The sequence below is a fragment of the Amblyomma americanum genome, chromosome 4 (assembly GCF_052857255.1).
Source record: "Amblyomma americanum isolate KBUSLIRL-KWMA chromosome 4, ASM5285725v1, whole genome shotgun sequence".
Classification (NCBI taxonomy): Eukaryota; Metazoa; Arthropoda; class Arachnida; order Ixodida; family Ixodidae; genus Amblyomma; species Amblyomma americanum.
In genome coordinates, this window is record NC_135500.1 from 122,615,228 (window position 1) to 122,634,904 (window position 19,677).

Below are 19,677 nucleotides of genomic sequence, written 5' to 3' on the forward strand. Positions count from 1 at the left end.
AGGTTATGGACAACCATTAAAGGCGCAGCTTTCTCTGTAGTTGAAGGGAGCGGAAGGAGATGACGTAACTTGTTATTGTGTGCAAGGTCAGCGGACCGAGACAGCATGGTTGCTTTATGATTGGCATGCAGCTGAATGTTAGGAAATTCCTTCGGGTAGTGGAATTCCATGCGGCGGCGGGCGAAAAAGGCTTCATTTTTCAGTGCTCTAAGCTTTTCTTTGCATTCAAGTATCCTGGCTTGGAGGAGCGAACGTTCAGCTTTCGCAATAACGCTTAGGCCGAAACGTAATTTTGTTGTTTTTTGTTTTTTCTTTTGGTCGGCGTCCTCCTTTTAAGTTTTTTTTATGACTGTCCCCGAACAGACGAGTTTTCGTCCAACTCTCGACTTCATAGCTAAACCGTGTCTAACCATGTTTAACAGGGCTTTCGCTCCGTATATACTGGGTGAGGTGAATCACAATCACTTCTTCTCTCATTCCTACCTTCCTCAATTTCCTCACTGCCATGCTGACGTGTCCCTCGAAAAGTGCGACCGTATTTCCTTTCCCCAGAAAAATTGGCAGTGGCTTAGCTCGGATATGCCAGGATGTACGTAGTGAAAGCTAAGATATAGCTTGTTTAGCCTTGGTTAATCTTGATTACAAGTCCAGGTTAGTCTGGTTGCCTGGCTAGTTATTGTCAAGTGGTTTGTCATGCAGTTGGTCACGTGAGCAGTCACGTGGTTGGCCACGTGGTGCGGTGCGACCACGGTGGGAATGTGAGCAAAGTGTTATTGCGAGCAAGGCGAAACTGGGAGTTCGTGGCCAAAGTAGCTTTCGCTAAGAAAACTAATTTTTCTGTGATTTTGGTTTATTGGATACAGCGCGCTTTCTGAAAGGGCTTAACTGAATTCGGCCGCACAGAGTTCACCAGTATCCTTACGCTCCACTGCGGGCGTAGATGGTGTCATTAAAACTTTAACACTCAAAATGAAGAAATGGTGACGTTCAAACGATCACTTCTATAAGCAGCGTAACAAAATCTTTTTTCAAGCTAGCGTTCTTCAAGCAAACTGGTCTCCGAGCACTTTACTTCACACGAATAAACTTAAAACTGGTCTGTATGCTCTCCTTTTGTTGCTGCACTATTTACCGGTTGCCTCTACCATTGTCCTGTGCTAAATGGTGCAAGCTCCGTGCGCTTAAAAAAAACGAACAGTTACTTCCTCAGCACTACGTTTAACAGACGTTTCCTGTTGCACATTCTTCCCTAAAGAGTAGAAGGAAAACAACAAATACAAGGGCGAAAGGTCTTTATTACGCAAAGCATATCTTGCTAACCTCTGTTTCTTGGACTTTTTTTTTTATACGCAAAAGCATTTCCCAAAACCGTTGGTCCGTAAGAGCTTCGCGATGGGGACCTGCTTTAGCGAAGCAAGTGAAAAAATGCTCTGCATACAAGTACAGATGAACACGTTCCCATGCTGTGCTTTATGAAGGTGGCTTTTAACGTGAAAGCGCTAAAGCTCCATTTCACCGGAGAAACTGCCGTAGTTGTCGTTGACGTGTCGAAAAATCGGTATTGGTCAATAAGCTGGTGACGTAGCACCAGCATGACCTCGCACGGGTAATTCATATACTGCACAACGATCGCACAGAACAACAATGTTGACATCGCTACTGAATTTATCATTGACCCGCATAGTCGTCACGGCATTCCGCCACCATTACGTAGTGCCTCTGAACAAATAAAAGCCACTTCGTTTAAAAGAAAACTGGTCGAGAAGGGAGTTGAACCGCTGCTCCCAGAGACGTGAGCCGGGCGCGCTACACCTCGCAAATTGAATAACTCTGTTATTTCCCTCAGCGCAGCGTTCGCCTTGTCGTTTTGAGCAGCCGCCTCACATGCGGGAGGTGCGGGGTACGATCCCCAGTGTCGCCGGGTACCCACCAGTGATACAATGGGTACAAGCATTCCCCTGCCTGCTGCTCGGCTTCTTTTGGGTGGATTGCTTGGGAAATGGGTGTTTATCACCACCTTATGCATTGGCGCTATTTGGCCGAAGCTGCTCTTGCGCCATAAAAACTCATCATCATAAACATTGTTTCCTTTATTACCTTTACAGGCGTGGAATACTGTCACTTACGCAACTGCAGTACTCCTAGCTGACAATGAGAATTCCCCCTTCTTCAGTTGTGTTACATTTCAAAACAGCAATACAATTTAATCACTGCAGTCTCCGTCCTCCCTCACATCATAGACTTCTGAACGTTTGTACGACTTGGCTGAAGAGAGCCCTTATAATAAATAAAAATAAATACAAGGAATAGTAAAACAAACAATAAAATAAGATAAAAAGAGTGCCCATGTCAGCGAAGTGATAGCAAAGAGGACCACAGGCCGCTGAAGGGACCCACTGACGCTATCGCCTCATACTCTTAAGGCGGAGAATAAATGTCGCCCGGATTTTTATCAACGCGTAAGAGTGAAGCACAGCCATGTACACTCGAGAATTCTCGAGGTATAGTTGAGAAACTATAGTTTAACTCAAGCATCTTGATAAATACGGCTTGCTGAAGCTTTGCTTCTCCCGATGAGCGGAATGCGTCAGCATATGCGACGCTGCCTGTGCTGCTGACACCACTGACCCGGGTGCGGAATGTGCGCAGCCTTTACTGTGGTCGCAAAGTAGACAACAAACGTTGTGAGAGCTTATGAGCAAGAAGGCGAAAGTTATGTTGGCAACCACCGAAGCTTGAAATAGCCGCATACCCAGAAATTCTGGACAAAAGCATTTGTGAGCTGGAAACCATTTATCAACGGATTTTTTTATATAATGTAAAATTTCACAATAACAATCAAAATATCCGCAGATAACCCGACGGCAGTCTTGTATTTTTTTTCTATTCACATTTTTGTTATCGTCAAATCGTTCCCCATTGGTTTTCTAAGGCAGTCTTAACTGTTCAATGCGCGATTGCTCGAAACGCTTTAAAAGAAAGGTTTTGCTTTATATAAGAAGAATCGACCATTATCTTCAATATTTCAATAATAGTGTCTTAGAATTTTTCAGTTCTCAAACTTTTCGCCAAAGAAAGCTGAACTTGTGAAGGGGTTTCGTTGACACCATTACTGAGAGCCTGTCTCCTGGTCCCTTCTGTCGTCTGATGTGCATAAGCGCAACACATATTTCATTAGTCTGGCAAACAACCGATACAGGAAGGAAGATGACTCACTGGGCCAACGGCACCGACGGCGTCTCTTGCTATTTCTTCCTTTCTTTCAGTGCGCAACCGGCCGAGCGACCGCCACCGGCCAAGAGTCTGGCTCGCAGCAGTATCAAAGTGTGCTACACACTTCTTTTTTTTTTTAACATCGAGTATCGTTAATGTACTGGATACAATAGAAATGTATTTTGGGTACCGATACTCCTATACTTTGAATTTCGACAAAGTATACCTGATATCGATACACAAAGTGTATCGAATGATAGTATCGAAGATACATGTGTCTTCGATGCTGTTGATGCCTGTTAGAAAGGCATTACATTCTCTCAATTTTCTAACTGTTCTCAGCTGGCCTGGTACGACGGGTTTGCAAAGCATAACAAGTAGTAAACTATGCTTTCTAGCACGTGCCAAGCCTCTGCACTCAGATATGTTTGCATTTTGTGTAGAATACCAGAGCGGCATACCGACACTAATGCACAGCCAAGAAATATTTTGTCATGCAATGCTTGGAAAACCCGTCATAGAGCCACGAAGGTGATATCGTTAACTTCTCATGCGTTTACAGGAAAACACATCTGCGTTCGGTACATTGCTTTGGGCATACAGACAAGTGCTGCTGTGACCCAGAATATCTCTCGACAAGCTGTTAATACAAAAAGGGAAAGTTCAAATTCCTCAGAGATATCGAGATTTGAGAGTCACTGCGGCCTTTCTTTCCCTCACAAGCCATATTTCGTATTAATATTTTGACTCAGCCGTTCTTCGTGTCGTATGTCGTAACCAAAAGTCAGATATAACTAACACGACCGGATATAATGAAGTGGTTTGACATGTAACCAGAAGTTGCCGAAATGGAGATGCAGTCAAAACAAGCCGCAGCAACTAACGCAATGCTCTCTCATTTCTCCACTGAAGCAGACTTCAGTGCCCTCGAAATGTTTATTAGGCTGGTTTGTTGTCTCTTCTTCATTTCTTTTTTGTTCTTTGTTCTCTTTTACAAAACAACATCTCACTGAAGCAAATACAACTTTAATTCCAAACCTCCACAGACTACATCTCATAAACTGAACATTATACATCGACAAATGTCCCTGGCGCCAAGCCTGCCCTACGCTCTTTCACATTTCGTGGGGATGCGGGGCCAAACTAAACACTCTACAGTCGGAAAACACGTTTTTTGAGCGGTGCGAGGCGCTGCTGAGCAGTGATAACATGGAGGATCAACGGGCCCTCATAAACAGGTCCGCAGGACAGCGCAAGCCATTGGAGCCCTGGAATGAGGGCCTCACCCATAAGCTCGCACAACTAACCTTCCTTTTAATAAAGTTTCCTCCTCCTCCTTCTCCTCATATATGCCCATAAATGGCATAAATGGGCACCGTGTAGTTCTCCACCTTTTAGTCTCTTGTGCTAAGTAGTAGTCTCTTGCGTTAATTCGCGAAGCTGCTCAGTCTACGCCGGCGTTGCTCTATGTCCCACTCGAACTGCCGGAAAAGTTCCAGTAAATAAAATTCGTTCTAAATAAAGCGCTCGAATGAAATTCGAAGGAAAATATCCGATTGGACGCTCTTCGTTCAGCTTCACTTTAAGCGTGAGTTTCAGCGTTATTATCGGCGTCAACTTCACCGCCATTTCGGTTATCATGTTCTAATCAGACTTCCGGGAATGGTACATAAAGTCACGTCATTCTTGATACGCTCGTGAAACATGGGTCAGTGCGGACTCGACTGACATGTACGGCAAAGATTTTGGTACTGTTTAGTTGTCTTCGGTCTATTTTAGGCGATATTTTTTACTATATTTTGTGAAGGTTCCCTTCCGTACTACGTTTTCCACGGAGCCCATGATTGGCATTTTCCGAAAAAACATCCACCAGAAGTCTGCGTTCATCTGGTCTGCTCCACTTCTTGGCGTATTCCGCGGTCGCAGTTTTGCTGGTTTTTGCATGTATACCGTCATGCATGCTTACAGTCATGCAAGCGCATGTATACCGTCAACCGAGATACATGCGTTTTCCTGTGCTTGCCAAGCCGCGCATTGGCGTGGTGAAGTCATTGTCACTTCACATTCTGCACCTGTGTCCGTAATTGCAGGTCGGCAATGGCTGCGCATGCCTTGTAGTCGGCTGCCCTCTTCGATAGCTTCTGCTTAATGGGCCGGAAAACGCACACTCAGGAAGGCGAGGGGAGTACAAAATAACATCATTTGATATACAGCTCTGATCGAGTGACTGAACTTCAAGCATAAAAGCAGAACTTCCACCAGCGATAACTCATCCAGATTAAGAATTATATTTTTCCTGTTTGCGCGGCCTCTGTTCGGCAAGCAGGAAAGATAGAAGCAAGCTGAAAAGATTCCAGTCCTGTCCCAACGGCTTGCCTTTCAACTCACCGTCTCGCCGTGGGAAGCACCGCAATTGGTAATGTTCTGGTAATATTAGCGCCTTACGTCTTCTCCCTGATCAAGGCCGGAAAAAGCTCGGAAACTGTTCATTATTATATCGAATACCTGCGGGCGGAAAGGTAAAAGAAGTTAAGAATGGTGCTGCACTGTGGGAATAATTTGCACCTCATGCCGGACCGTCGACGTCTCTGCATGCTCGGCGCCTGCCTTGCCGATCTGGCGGCTAAACCTTGACACGGGAACCCTCCTGACAAGAGTTCTTCCTTTCTATGGAAGCCATGGCTAGCCGCTAGCGGAGAGAGCCGGCATCACCACAAAAGGCAGCAGCACATATAAGCATAAGTAGCTATAGTTAAGCTAGCTTCAATATAGTTACAGGAAGAAAAGCGAGACTTCGCACAAGATGCAGAAAAATGCTCAGACCAGATGCTCACGCCCTGTCTAAAGTCCCGCGTCCCTTCCTTCAACATGTGTCAACAACTGGACCCTCCTGATTGTCAAAGCAGAACGCTCATGTCTCTCATGTCTGAGTCTACGTGTGGAGTTTTAAGCACCGACTCGATGGACACGTTAAGCGCACCGGCGGAGCGCCTACGCGCACGGGCATACGCTGGATCTTGTCTGCGCATGCGCAAAGCGCGAGCAGAGCGCACATATTTGTTCATGTCAGACGCTTGCCGCGCGCGTCGGAAGCGGGGTTCAGTTTACAACAATAGGAGAACCGCGGGGCTCCGGGGGACTTTCTTTTCATGACTTGAAGCTCTTTCAGGTTCTCCACACTTTTCTTCGCGGTTTAAGTTGTCTTTCAGTGCCCCCCAAATCCCTTTCTTCACGCTTGAAAATCTTTCGGTCGGCTCGAGAAGGGGAACGAGTCAGCACCAGGAGCATAGAGGTGGATGCGTTTTTTCGACGCCCGTTGCGGCGCGGCGCCCAGCGCGCAGGCGCTCCGCACATACGCGAGCATGTGTCCATGGAGTTGCCGCTTTAGGGCCTGCTGTGATAAGAGTCACCTCACGTGGCTGGTGGTGTCAGTTATCAGTCGAGCGAGGAAGCATGCTTTTGCAGCCAACCAGCCCCAACCATAAGAGTGCCAGCTCCTCAGTTTCATTGAACGCATGCGGCAGGAGTGTCCCAAAAAAAAGGCAGGTTAATGCTTTTCTAGGTATTTGTTTTGAAGCGCCAGAAACTTCTTTTTTTTAACGTTCTCTTAGGAGCAATCCAGTTTGGAGGTACCCATTTCTCTTGAAGACTGTGAATTCATCGCGTACTTATCTTTCCTCGAGATTAAACATTTATATGTTCTGGGCGGTCTGTACTTGGAGCTCATCCGCGACATTAATCCGAAAGCTTTGAGATGTGTGAAAACTTGAGATTAGAAAAGAAATGGACTACTTTTATCTTCAAAGATATAATAGATACTACTATGAGACACTTTCGGAATTATGCGTTCCTAATATTGGCATTATGTAGGCAGGAAAGACGAGTCTCGTTGCTGTTGCCCATTAAAAATACAAATCTAAACTATTCCCATGCATAGCACCTGCCGTTTGAATTTTCTGTGAATGTTTCATATTAAATGTAGGAAACGACGTCACCTAAAATGAATTTCTACGGGCGTTCAATGCATTGTCACCTGCACTAATTCCTTGCTGTTTAACCTATCAAGCATTAATTACACAAAAGTTGTCACTGGGAACCTTTCGGAGATTGTGCTAGAAGTTATTTCTTTGCTTTAGACGAACTTAGAGCTCTTCATATAACATGTGGGGTGTCTTTTTACTTTTGATAGCACACTCACAAAGAACACCTCTCATACCGGCGACCATGTTGGCATGTTCAGCGACATTCCAGTGCAGGCACGCTTTGTTAGTCATAACATCGTTTCTTTATCTGCGTTAATTGCGTCTTGAACATCTTGGACAAAAATATACATTGTTCCGCAATCTCTACAATATTCATCTGACAAACATGGTCAGATCACCAGATTTCCTTCTTTTTTTTTCTATGGCAATCTCCAGTGGAGCCCTGGAAAGGGGGCCCATTCATCAAGGATATATATACAACCAATAAACTTTTCTCTCTTTCTCTGCTCTTACGGCGTCACATCTGCCGATTATTGTAATCCTTGGCAAGAAATTTCGGCCATATTCCTTTAAAACATAACCGCTAATGTTTTTCGTTGGAAATGTGAATAACTGACTGCCTGGAAAAATACGTATAGCTTTGACTGAAAAAATTTGAATGCAAAGCGTGAGTGGCGCCTTAATTTAGTTAATGCACTTGTTAGAAAACGGCAATATTTTCAAGGAACAGCTGGTTTCTATCCTTGAAGTTTTTGTCGAACGAGGAGTCATACACTTGAATGCATTCGTTGCTCTTCTCCACAAACCTGTTTACCTGCTGCTGGCTCTTCCACATGCCCCTGCGGTAAATTTGATTTTAAATTTCTGCCTTGCATCTGCAAAGACACATGGAGGCTAACGAAAACTCTTGAACTTTTGAGGGCAGCACAGTGCGCTATGGATAGGAAAGTCATAGTGGTATGGTCAAAAGACAGGGAGAGAGAGAGAGAGAGCAGGTTTGGTCAGGGAACAAACAGGACTTAATGATGCCGTATTCGAAATCAAGAAGAAATGGGCATGTGTAGGGGATGTAATTCGAGGCGAAGACAACCGAGTTTTCCTTAAGGCAACGGAGTGTATTCCAAGAGAAGGCAAACGTAGTAGGTGGCTGTCAGAAAGTCTGGAGAGCCAATGAGATTATGAATTTTGAGGTGATAAGGTGGTCGTAACTGGCAGAGGGCCACTTTAATCAGAGACGTATGAGGGAGATCTTACTCCTCGAGTGGTACTTGTCGGTATGGTATGCATAGAGCACAATCAAAATTTCATTTTATTGACATCCTGCAGCAGCTTAAATACTTCCGCTGACTGTCAAAGTCATACATTTTCAAGGGAAAGACGTATCTTCTGATAATCAAGGATTCACACTCTGTGGGGCAAAAGCTTCATTATGGTTACCGTATGCTACAGCCCACTTGGGATCGATAACATAGAAAGGGACGTGTTTTATACTTTCTTTCCGACAATTGGTTTTCTTCTGTACAGTTGTCAGGAATTTGACACTGCTCCTAGTTGGCGCCGATATGCCTTGCGGTCTATGTCCCTTCTGTCTGAGAAGTCTCGTTTCACGGCATAACTGATTGCACAGATAACTTAGTATATTTTTCAGCAGGATATAAGATCTAGGCATGATATAAGATCCTACACAAATCAAAGAAATGGGCGTCTCTATGCTTCGGTTCATGTTTTTTCCAAAACTATTAAAAATTTAAGCTATGGGTGTATATGGATAAGTACATTTTGGAAAGAGAAACACGTTTTGGAAGAATATTTACAACTCCAAGCAGTTTTGTTCTGCAGCTACAAATAGGATAGAGACTAGGGCGCTAAAGTACATTACGTGTGGAGAATGCAATTGCATTAGATCAGCGAGTTTTATTACCGACCACAATACTTATTGAAGGCTGCGAGGGGGGTGGTGTCTGATAAATAGCACATCATGTGACCTGATCACGTCATAACAGTATAGACAAATCAGAGATTTTTAGAACAGACCCCAACGCCGCCTCCACCAATCCGGAAATCGTATCACTCTCCACAAGACCGCTTTTTACACGAGATTAGACTTTTGTTTGGGCCAATGTAGGTGCAGAGAGGAGATGGGGGAAAGAAGGGTGATGGGGGAGAGGTGGTGGCTTTAGCAGGTGGCACGTCACGCGACCTGATGATTCCACAACAGTTTCTACCAATCAGCGAATTTTATGAGAGACCACAACGCCAGGTTTTTTTTCTATAATGAGGCTGCTAATTCTGTCTCGTTAAAGCAAGAAAGCTGCCCATCTAAGCTTTGCGGCCGCATTTCTGGCGTTTGCGAGCGCGGCTGTAAAAAGAGACGTGACATCTGTTATGTCAAATGCGCTACAGGAGTTGTGTGCAGCTTACCCCTTCCTTGCGGGTCTTCTTATGTAAGCCAAACTAGCCGTTGCATTAATGACCGGCTACGGGAGCATGAGAACATTTTTGAAAATAACGAAAGAACGTCAAATCTTGTTCAGCATGTTTCTACTTGTGTGAGCAAGTGCCGGGCTAGATTTGAGAACACTAAGATACTAGGCAGGAGCACTAATGTAAAAGCTAGGCTTGTGCTGGAGGTCTTTCATTTTAAAAGATTATCTGATCGCTGCGCGAGTGATGGTTCTCTGCAAATTTGTACCGCTGAATGTGCTAACCTTAATTTTTTTGCCGTAATCGAAATGCGGTTGTATGAGGTTTGTGCCTCCACTGTCTTTGCGCATGCTCGTATTTTTTTTCTTCATATTCCGTGTGTCAGACCATATTGATCAGTTGGTAGCAGCGCTCGTGAGTCATCGTATGGGCTTCTTTTCGGTCCTTCTCAAAGTTCTGCGCCCACTTCACTTTTATCATGCAAATCCAATTTTCCCAAAAACATGCTCTTCTGTCCAATATTTACAGCTTCTCAAAACCATGACCCCATATCTGGTTGTATAATGCTATAAGCCAATGAGTCTACACGTGTGCATTTGTCCCGTTGTATAAGGCTATAAGTATAGTGGTATAACGCAGCGCAGTACAGTTAACGAGGTCCTGAGATGAATCCTTCACGTTTTTCGTATATTTTTTTCCCGAAAAAAAAAAGCAGTTTGTTGTCGTGCAGCACATGACCGCAAAATCAGTGATCTGTACCGCTGCCCCAAACTACTGATAACGAATAAGGCAGTGCCGAAGAAATAGCATTCATTTCTAAAATTAAGAATACTCTAGCGGACATTCTCGTTGCTGCGTTTTCACCGATAGGTATTTATTTATTATTTAGCGAATACTGCCGGCCGGGCAGTATTGGCAGAAAAAAATGTTTTGTAAGCTAAAAGCATTATTTCTTGCGTGAATTGCGCCAGCGTTCTCAAATACGGCTGTTGTCTTAGGGCCTCTATATTTCTGTATACGATATGTGCTCGTTCCATCAAAGATCGGGGGTTATGTGAACTCCTAAGTATTTAAAAGCGTTGAAAACTAAGAGAGGTCCATTGGCTATGCAGTTTACAAATATTAAAGGAATATTTTTTCGTGTCACGGTCATTGCTGCGGTATTATTAGAATTCGCATTTATTTGCCACGTGGAGCATCATTTTTTATTGCAGACACAGAATCGCTTAAAAGGAGATGAACTTCAGGGCTGGAATATTCTTGGTAAATTATACAGTCGTCTCCGAATGGTCATCAGAAAAGACGCCATCAGAAAGGACACAGTTAAGTTGCCGAGCTGTTGCTCAGGGACCGATCGTGCGCGCACCCCGAAGCCGGCAGCTTGGCCCCCTTGGTTTGTGTGTGTTAGCTGTTTGTCGCTCAAGGAGCCGCCATCCCGGCGCCTCCGAAATGGGCTTGTTTTGAGACAAACGCGGCAGATGGCAGCAACAGCGGTTATCCGGCAGTGAGGGGGCCCGTCCTTGAAAGGTCGCGCTCGGGCCGCAAGACGCTGCCGAAGCGCGGAAACCCTGGGGTTTCGCGAGGGGGTCGCATGTGAATTTATGGGCCGGACGCCTCGGAGCAGGCAGCAGAAGGGGGGAGCGCGACCAGGGCAGTGTGCGCGGTTCGAGCTAGGTGTTCGGTTTCCCTCAGTTCCACTGGCGTTATTAGCGATTTTGTGTCTGTGTGCTCTAACTAAACGGAAATGCGCAACCTCTTCGTGGAATTCGCGCGGTGCCCGCGAGTCAACAACGTGAGCACCGGCGTGCTATTGGCTCCTTCAGTTTGAACGAAATTCTCCTGATTGGCTCTGAGAAGCGCATTTCCTATTGGTTACAAAAACGGTCCCCAGAATGCTGGGCGAAGGATTTAAGGGCGAGTTTATGGCGTGAACGGAAAGATCGGAGGGCAGGTCGCTTGTGAGTGCCCGTGCAATAAAGAGATCATCATCATCATCATCATCATCATCAGCCCTACTACACCCACTGCAGGGCAAAGGCCTCTCCCATGTCTCTCCAATTAACCCTATCCTTTGCCAGCTGCATCCACCCTTTGCCTGCAAACTTCTTAATCTCATCCGCCCATCTAACCTTCTGCCGCCCCCTGCTACGCTTACTTTCTCTTGGAACCCACTCCGTTACCCTTAAAGACCAGCGGTTATCTTGCCTTCGCATTACATGCCCTGCCCAAGCCCATTTCTTTCTCTTGATTTCGACTAGGATGTCATTAACCCGTGTTTGTTCCCTCACCCACTCTGCCCGCTTCCGATCTCTTAACGTTACACCTATCATTTTTCTTTCCATGGCTCGCTGCGTTGTCCTTAACTTAAGCTGAACTCTCTTCGTTAGCCTCCACGTTTGTGCCCCATAGGTGAGTACCGGTAAGATTATGCTGTTGTACACTTTCCTCTTGAGGGAAATTGGTAAACTGCCACTCATGATCTGCGAGAATTTGCCATATGCGCTCCACCCCATTCTTATCCTTCTAGTTATCTCCCTCTCATGATCCGGATCAGCTGTCACTACCTGCCCTAAGTAGACGTATTCCGGCACAATTTCTAGGCTCTCGCTGCCAATTGTGAACTGTTGTTCCCTTGCTAGACTGTTGAACATTACCTTGGTTTTCTGCATGTTAATTTTTAGACCCATCGATCTGCTCTGCCTGTCTAACTCGTTGATCATGATTTGCAGTTCACCTCCTGAGTGACTCAGCAAGGCAATGTCATCAGCAAATCTCAGATTATTTAGGTATTCTCCATTTATTCTTATTCCCAACTGTTCCCAATTCAGGCCTCGAAATACCTCCTGCAAACATGCGGTGAACAGCATTGGCGAGATCGTGTCTCCTTGCCTGACGCCCTTCCTTATTGGAATTTTATTGCTGACTTTATGGAGGACTATAGTAGCTGTGCAGTTGCTATATATATCTTCCAGTATTTTGACATAAGGCTCTTCTACCCCCTGATTACGCAATGCCTGTATGACTGCTGAGGTTTCCACTGAGTCGAATGCTTTCTCGTAATCAATGAAAGCTATATATAGAGGTTGGTTATATTCTGCGCATTTCTCTATCACCTGATTGATGGTGTGAATATGATCTATTGTAGAATATCCTTTACGAAAGCCTGCCTGATCATTTGGTTGAATAAAGTCTAACGTTGCCCTGACTCTATTAGCGATTACCTTAGTAAATACTTTGTAGGCAACGGATAGTAAGCTGATCGGCCTTTAATTTTTCAAGTCTTTGGCGTCTCCCTTCTTATGAATTAAGATAATGTTTGCATTCTTCCAAGCTTCTGGTACAGTCGAGGTCATAAGGCATTGCGTATACAGGGTGGCTGGTTTTTCTAGCACGATGTCCCCTCCATCCTTCAACAGATCTGCTGTTACCTGATCCTCCCCAGCTGCTTTTCCCCTTTTCATTGCTTCTAAGGCTTTCTTTACTTCATCTTTCGTTACTGGCGGGATGACGCATTGCTGTGCACTGCTGTCTTTCTCATTAGCGTTCTGATTACATTGGCTACTGTACAGGTCTGTGTAGAACTCTTCGGCTACGTTAACTATCTTATCCATATTGCTAATGACATTGCCCTGCTTGTCTCTTAATGCATACATCTGGTTTTTACCTATGCCTAGTTTCCTCTTCGCTGTTTTTAGGCTACCTCCGTTCTTTAGAGCATGCTCGATTCTCTCCATATTAAACTTCCTTATGTCGGCTACCTTGCGCTTATTTATTAACTTTGATAGCTCCGTTAGTTCTATTCTATCGGTAGTGTTAGATGCCTTCATGTTTTGGCGCTTCTTAATCAGATCTATCGTCACCTGAGATAGCTTCCCGGTATCTTTTCGAACTGTCCTACCGCCTACTTCTACTGCGCACTCCGTAATTATTGATGTCAGGTTATCGTGCATTGAATGAACATCAAGATCATCTTCCTCAGTTAAAGCCGAGTATCTGTTTTGCAGCGCTATCCTAAACTCATGTGCTTTCCCTCTTACGGCTAACTCGTTAATGGTCTTCTTCTTCGCTAGCTTCTTCCGTTCCCTCTTCAAGTCTAGGCTAATTCTAGACCTTACCATTCTATGGTCGCTGCAACAGACCCTTCCGAGGACGGCCACATCCTGAATGATGCCAGGTTTAGCGCATAGTATGAAGTCTATTTCATTTTTAATCTCACCATTGGGGCTCTTCCAGGTCCACTTCCTGTTTTCTCGTTTGCGGAAGAAGGTATTCATGATCCGTAAATTATTTCTATCCGCGAATTCGACTAATAACTCTCCCCTGCTATTTCTAGAGCCTATCCCATAGTCACCTACCGCGTGGTCGTCAGCCTGCTTCTTGCCCACCTTCGCATTGAAGTCACCCATCAGTACAGTGTACTGCGATTTTATTCTATTCATTGCTGATTCTACGTCCTCATAGAAGCTTTCAACGGTCTGGTCATCATGGCTGGATGTGGGTGCGTAGGCTTGCACCACTATCAGCTTGTACCTCCTATTCAGCCTAATTACTATAGCTGCTACCCTCTCGTTAATACTGTAGAACTCCTCTACGTTGCCAGCTATATCCTTATTAATGAGGAAACCCACACCTAGTTCTCGTCTACCCTCTAACCCGCGATAGCACAGTATGCGTCCGTCCTTTAGTACTGTATACGCCTCACCTGTCCTCCTAACTTCGCTAAGCCCTATCACATCCCATTTAATTCCCGCCAGTTCCTCGAACAGCACTGCTAGGCTAGCCTCACTAGCTAAAGTTCTAGCGTTAAACGTTGCCAGGTTCAGATTCCAATGGCGGCCTGTCCGGAGCCAGAGATTCTTAGCACCCTCCGCTGCGTCACAGGTCTGACCGCCGCCGTGGTCAGTTGCTCTGCAGCCGCTGGGGACTGAGGGCCGAGGGTTAATTGGTTTGATCATAGAAGGTTGTGGCCAAGTACTACACCAGGGTGGCCAAATCCTGCTCTGGTGAGAGAGTGCGTTGTCGGTTCTGGTCACCGAGATAAGGCCGCACTCCAGGCCTGGTTATGCAATTCCATCGACACGCGGATTTTTTTTTTTAACCCGGTGGAGAATTGCGCGGCACCAGGATTTGAACCCCGGTCCTCTTGCACGCGAGGCGGATGTTCTACCTCTACGCCATCGCTGCATAATAAAGAGATAGTGTCCCGCAGAAGTTGTCCAGTTTGTTCCGCAACGTGTCGCCAGACCACCGAACCATCAGAAGACTTCAAGGTCAACACCATCAATCTGTCGATCACCAACATCGCGATCGATCATACATCACCACGCTCATCTTTCGAAATTAACTGACACCCTCAACAACTCCAGTTTGACGTCTGTGCGAAAGATGTGCTTCGATCCATGACAGTAGGCCTTCTTGTTATAGTAGAGGTTTAACTTGTGCAATAATTTCTGATGAGACACAGTGCCGAACGTCGTCTCGAAATCAAGACAAACTATGTAAACTTGATCCTGCCTATCTAGTGATAGCGCTAAATTGTGAATAGTTGAATTGTGAATAGTGAATAGTTCATCGATCACAAATGATAAAAAAAGAGCAGACAAAAAACTAACTTTAAGCTCTGCTGCAAGTTTTTCTTTATCGGCAATCAGGAAAGGCCATGACCCCCCCCCCTCCCCCGCACCTTTTTTAGTGATTTGTGGGCCTTTGCTAACTTTTATTTCCTTTTCTGATCATCTTTTTAAATCGCCATGCTATGGACTACTGCTTCAAATGCGTATTTTGTTGCGTGTCTTTTTTATATCGGTATGCTTCTTTTTCTTTATTTTATTTTGCTTATTACAGCTCCATAGTGTATTTGATTTTATTTTGCACTGGACTGTTTCGCTAGCCCCACGGCTATTTTCTAAATATTTTTTCTTATGTACTGCCTCATACGTTCTCAAGTAAAGGGTGCTTTCTCTTGATTTAATGTGAGCTGGTGTAATAAAATCACCAGGATGCGCGCCACGTGAAAAAAAAATACTTCGCTGGCTTTGGACACAAAGGGTACCATGTACGTTTTACGCCCTTATGATTATCGTCATGCGCTTAAAACAGTGAGGGCAAGCACCGATGAACGTGAGGCAAGTGCAAGCAGTTCCGCTCGAAACGACTACCTTACTTTGGCGTGACAGTATTCCTGTTACGCCATGTCAGGCTCACACAGCACACGCTTGATGGTGGCATTACAATCGCGTCAGGCTGTAGGAAAAAATATCTGTGCATCTGTGCTCCCGCTCGTTGAAGTTCACAGCTGCTTTGTTGCTCTATTCTGGATTTATCATCCCATTGAAGTAGTTTCCTAGGCGTCCAGCTGGATGATTAAATGGCATAAATACTAGCTGAATTAGCTGGCACTAATGTTTTTTATTGCTTGTCCTTTAATTGTCTCAAAGAAAGATAGCATCTGCGGCTGCTTAATTTATAGTTTATGCGGTACTTTTGGCAGGACCATCGCGAAACTGACGTTTTTAGTTATTACTTCATCCCAAGTTTTCAGCAGTGCTTTTTAAAAATGAACCGCTGGACTTATTTAATTTAACCCGATTTGCTTCTTCCCTTCTTATCCTCACCTGCCACTTAGAAGAAACTGGCATGGACGCCAAGAAGCCCTACTTCAATGTGGTCGACGGCATCCAGAGATGTCCCAACCTCGTCGAACAAGTGTTCAGGAAGAACCTCCATTTCAAAGCCCAAGAAGGTGACGTGGTGCAGTGCACCTACGTCGGGTGTGGCACGAAGTGGCTTCACTACATCATTACGCTGATCCTCAGGCGAGGCGAGCCCTTAGCCAATGTGCAGGAGTTTGGCCGCTGTATACGCTCGATCGACCACCACAGCGACCTCGACCAGTGGGTGCCACAGGTGCTGCCTATGCGCCTGTTCATTACGCGAATGCCCCTCAGCCGCGACATGATGAACGCTGATGCGAAATACGTCTGCGTCGCCCGAAACCCCTGGGACGTGTGCGTCTCGTACTTCCACAGGGCCAGAGACTTGAGTGCCTACCGCTTTCAGGACGGCACCTTTCAAGAGTTCTTCGACGCTTTCCTCCAGGAGAGCTTCGGACTGACAGGGTACATAGAGGCCGTGAGCGCTGCATACGCCCTGAAAGACGAATCCAACGTGTTCTTTGTGACTTACGAGGATCTGATCAGGAACACTGGAGCCGTCGTCGTCAAGCTCGCGGCGTTCTTGGGGGAACATTACGGCCGACAGTTGCAACAAGATAAGTCACTTGTCCGCAAGATTGTAGAGCACTCTAGTGCTCAGAGCATGAGAGATATGCTGGCTGTGAAAGCGGTGCAGAAGCCAAGGACGGAGGCCGTCAACGTCAGATCAGGTTACCAGGCCGTCAGAAGCGCCAAGGTAGGCGAGTGGAGCAATTTTTTCACGGCGGAGCAGCTTCGGTGCATGGAGGCGAAGATACAAGCAGCTTCGGATGCAGCATGCTTCATGCACCTCTGGGACGACATCAGGGCCGAGACTATCGCCGCCGCTCAGCAGTCGTGAAAGACAAGCAGCTCTCGTGTCCCGGGTTTTCGGTATGAGAATAAAAATTATCGAATAACAGAAAATAAAAGGGCTTGTGCGTCATTACCTGTTTTTTCAGTGCTGTTCCTTCAGTAGTATATTGTTTATTTCATAGTGTTAGGTGCAAGAAAGACGGTTTGTAAAAAACGTCTTGATAACTCGCTCAAAGCTTGTGCGAAGCATATCTTCCTACTCTGTAAATATACAAGGCGGGTCTTATTGAGGCTACAGACGCACTATTTTTAACCAAGACCAAAAAGGTGATCGTGCTACAAGAGGTGCGAATTTAGACCCCTTTATACCTTTGGAGGGTGGAATCGGTTAGCTTCGGTTTTTGCAGCTGCAGCACATTCATTGTTAATTTTTTAAAGAGCTGCTGTAACACCACTTGTTGCATTCATGATTCTGTGATGCTAAGCCCATACTACTAGGGTATTTTTATTGCATACATAATGATGCTAGCTCCATTAGGAGACTATAGCAGCTGGGGAATCAGTGCGTTGGTTTGTTCAGGCCAAGCAACAATTTTCCGAACTACACGCTATTTTACTTTAACTGGCACCGCGTAGCATTTCTGCAGCAGGTAGGCCATGCTACAAGTTCCTTACTGGATTCCACAGCGTTACCTGTTTAGACGCGGAGGTGTCGAAGCTCTTTCACGATGCAGTTTGATGTTCATCTGCCGCTGGGCACCACAATAACGACGCCATTTTTAGGAATGCATAGGGCTCTGCGTAGTGGCCCTGCAAGCAAAATCTTTCGCGCGACAAATCTAGGAAGGCATTCATCTTCTTCGCAGTGGCTGCAGAGTTATCGCCGTTAATGGTGGTATAAAGACAGAGCCTGATAAAGTTTGCAGTAATGACGCACACATATTTGAAGAGCGAGATTATGAGGTTGTGGTGTAGGCGTTGCAGTACGAAATGACGCGTCTTGTTAATTTTTTCCCAAACTATAAGACGAAACACGGAGTTGGTCCAGAGAGCCCACAGAGTCTTATCTTGGCGTCCGCAGGAAAGATAGACGCCAAGCATTCAAGTCTGCTTCAGACTTGAGGGAGCCCCTCCGCTGCTATAGCTCCGCCTGGACTACATGCTGACAGCGACCCTTGTCCGCCCTAAGGAGAACGCGTGTGCTTAGACACGGCCGGACTGAATGCAGCGGCGCTCGCGTCGTTGCATTCACTCCGGCCGTGGCAGAGAACAAGGTGCCGATCCTTTTAAGGCGAAAGCCTTTAAACGCTCATACTCGCGGTGACGGTGTCCGTACGGCTCATCTTGGCGCAGTGCCAGCTTTTACCCTTTCCCTCACCGGCGCGCATCCTCCTCGCACTCCCAGCAGCAGGCGGCGCATGCGCATGTGCGCATAGCAATAGTGACGGCAGTAGCGCCGCTAGCCCCAGTGGCAGCTGTGGTGCGCGGCGCACGCACAGTTCTGTATAGTAGCAGCATAGCAACAGGCAGCCGAGGTGATGCCGTAATCAGGAAGGCTTTCGCCATGCACACTTTAGGCCCACAATGTGTGCCCGCCGTTTTTTCCTCTCCTGACCAGTCTTAGTTCCTCAAAACGTGATCGAAAACAGGGGTCCAAGCTCGTTCATAAGGCTAATGGTATTGCGAAGACGGACATAGCTCTTCGTTTTGTTGCTCTTATGCAACTGCTTCCGCCAAGCTTTATACCGCTGTGCTGTATTTCATCTTCGGAACGTTGTCGTGAGGCAGCAATCTTGGTTCTGTCAGAACGATGGCCACGTTAAGAAAAGGTAAGCACCAACGTTTACCAGGCTTAAGGTGCGGTTGGCTGTTATAAACACGGGACACCGAGAGATCAGAAGCGAGGATAAATACAAGAGGCGAGTATACCAGAATCAAGTACCTCTTCTGTATGCGCGGCCAATGATAAATGAAGGCTTAGGAGAAGGTGAATGGAAAGCGTGGCGGTCAACCGGGAGAAGAAATCGATTTGCTACTGGGCACTGGCGAAGGCAAAAAAAGGTGCTGAGAGGAAAATTGAGTCAAGTAATAATGGGCGGTAAAGCCATAAGCCTATCCTGCACGTGGACGCTCTCAAGAAAGGGAGGAGGGCAAAGCAAGCCTTCAACTCCGACGGTCGGTGCGGCCATTGTACAAGTGTTCATCGCCGACAGTGCGCTTGGGCCAAGAAGCTCCAGCGCACGGCACAGTGACTAGCTTTCTGCAGGACTGCACCAACGACTGCACCTATCGTTTATATCTAATTAAAGAAGATATGGCTAATCTGAGCACTGTTAAAGTTTGCGCTAAGCGTCTTATAAACCTAAGTGTAAGCCAAATTGCCATTAAATACTTTTGAAGGTTGGCGAAATTCCGGCTCGCGTTAGCCAGACGCATAGAAGCCATGTGACGAAGGAAACGTACACTTGTACAAAAACAACAACTTTCAAGCGAAAACGTGCTTCAAAAATTTTTCTGGGATTTTGCAAATGTGCTAATAGCGTAAATAC

The 19,677-nt window shown here is 45.9% G+C and overlaps 1 protein-coding gene across 1 annotated transcript; it reads left to right on the forward strand.

The window, feature by feature from the left end:
- Nucleotides 1-16,256: 16,256 nt before the first annotated feature.
- On the forward strand, nt 16,257-17,174 carry LOC144129795 (sulfotransferase 1C2-like). The gene has a single exon (XM_077663866.1). The coding sequence runs from the start codon at nt 16,257-16,259 to the stop codon at nt 17,172-17,174; it is 918 nt and encodes a 305-aa protein (XP_077519992.1).
- Nucleotides 17,175-19,677: the final 2,503 nt, after the last annotated feature.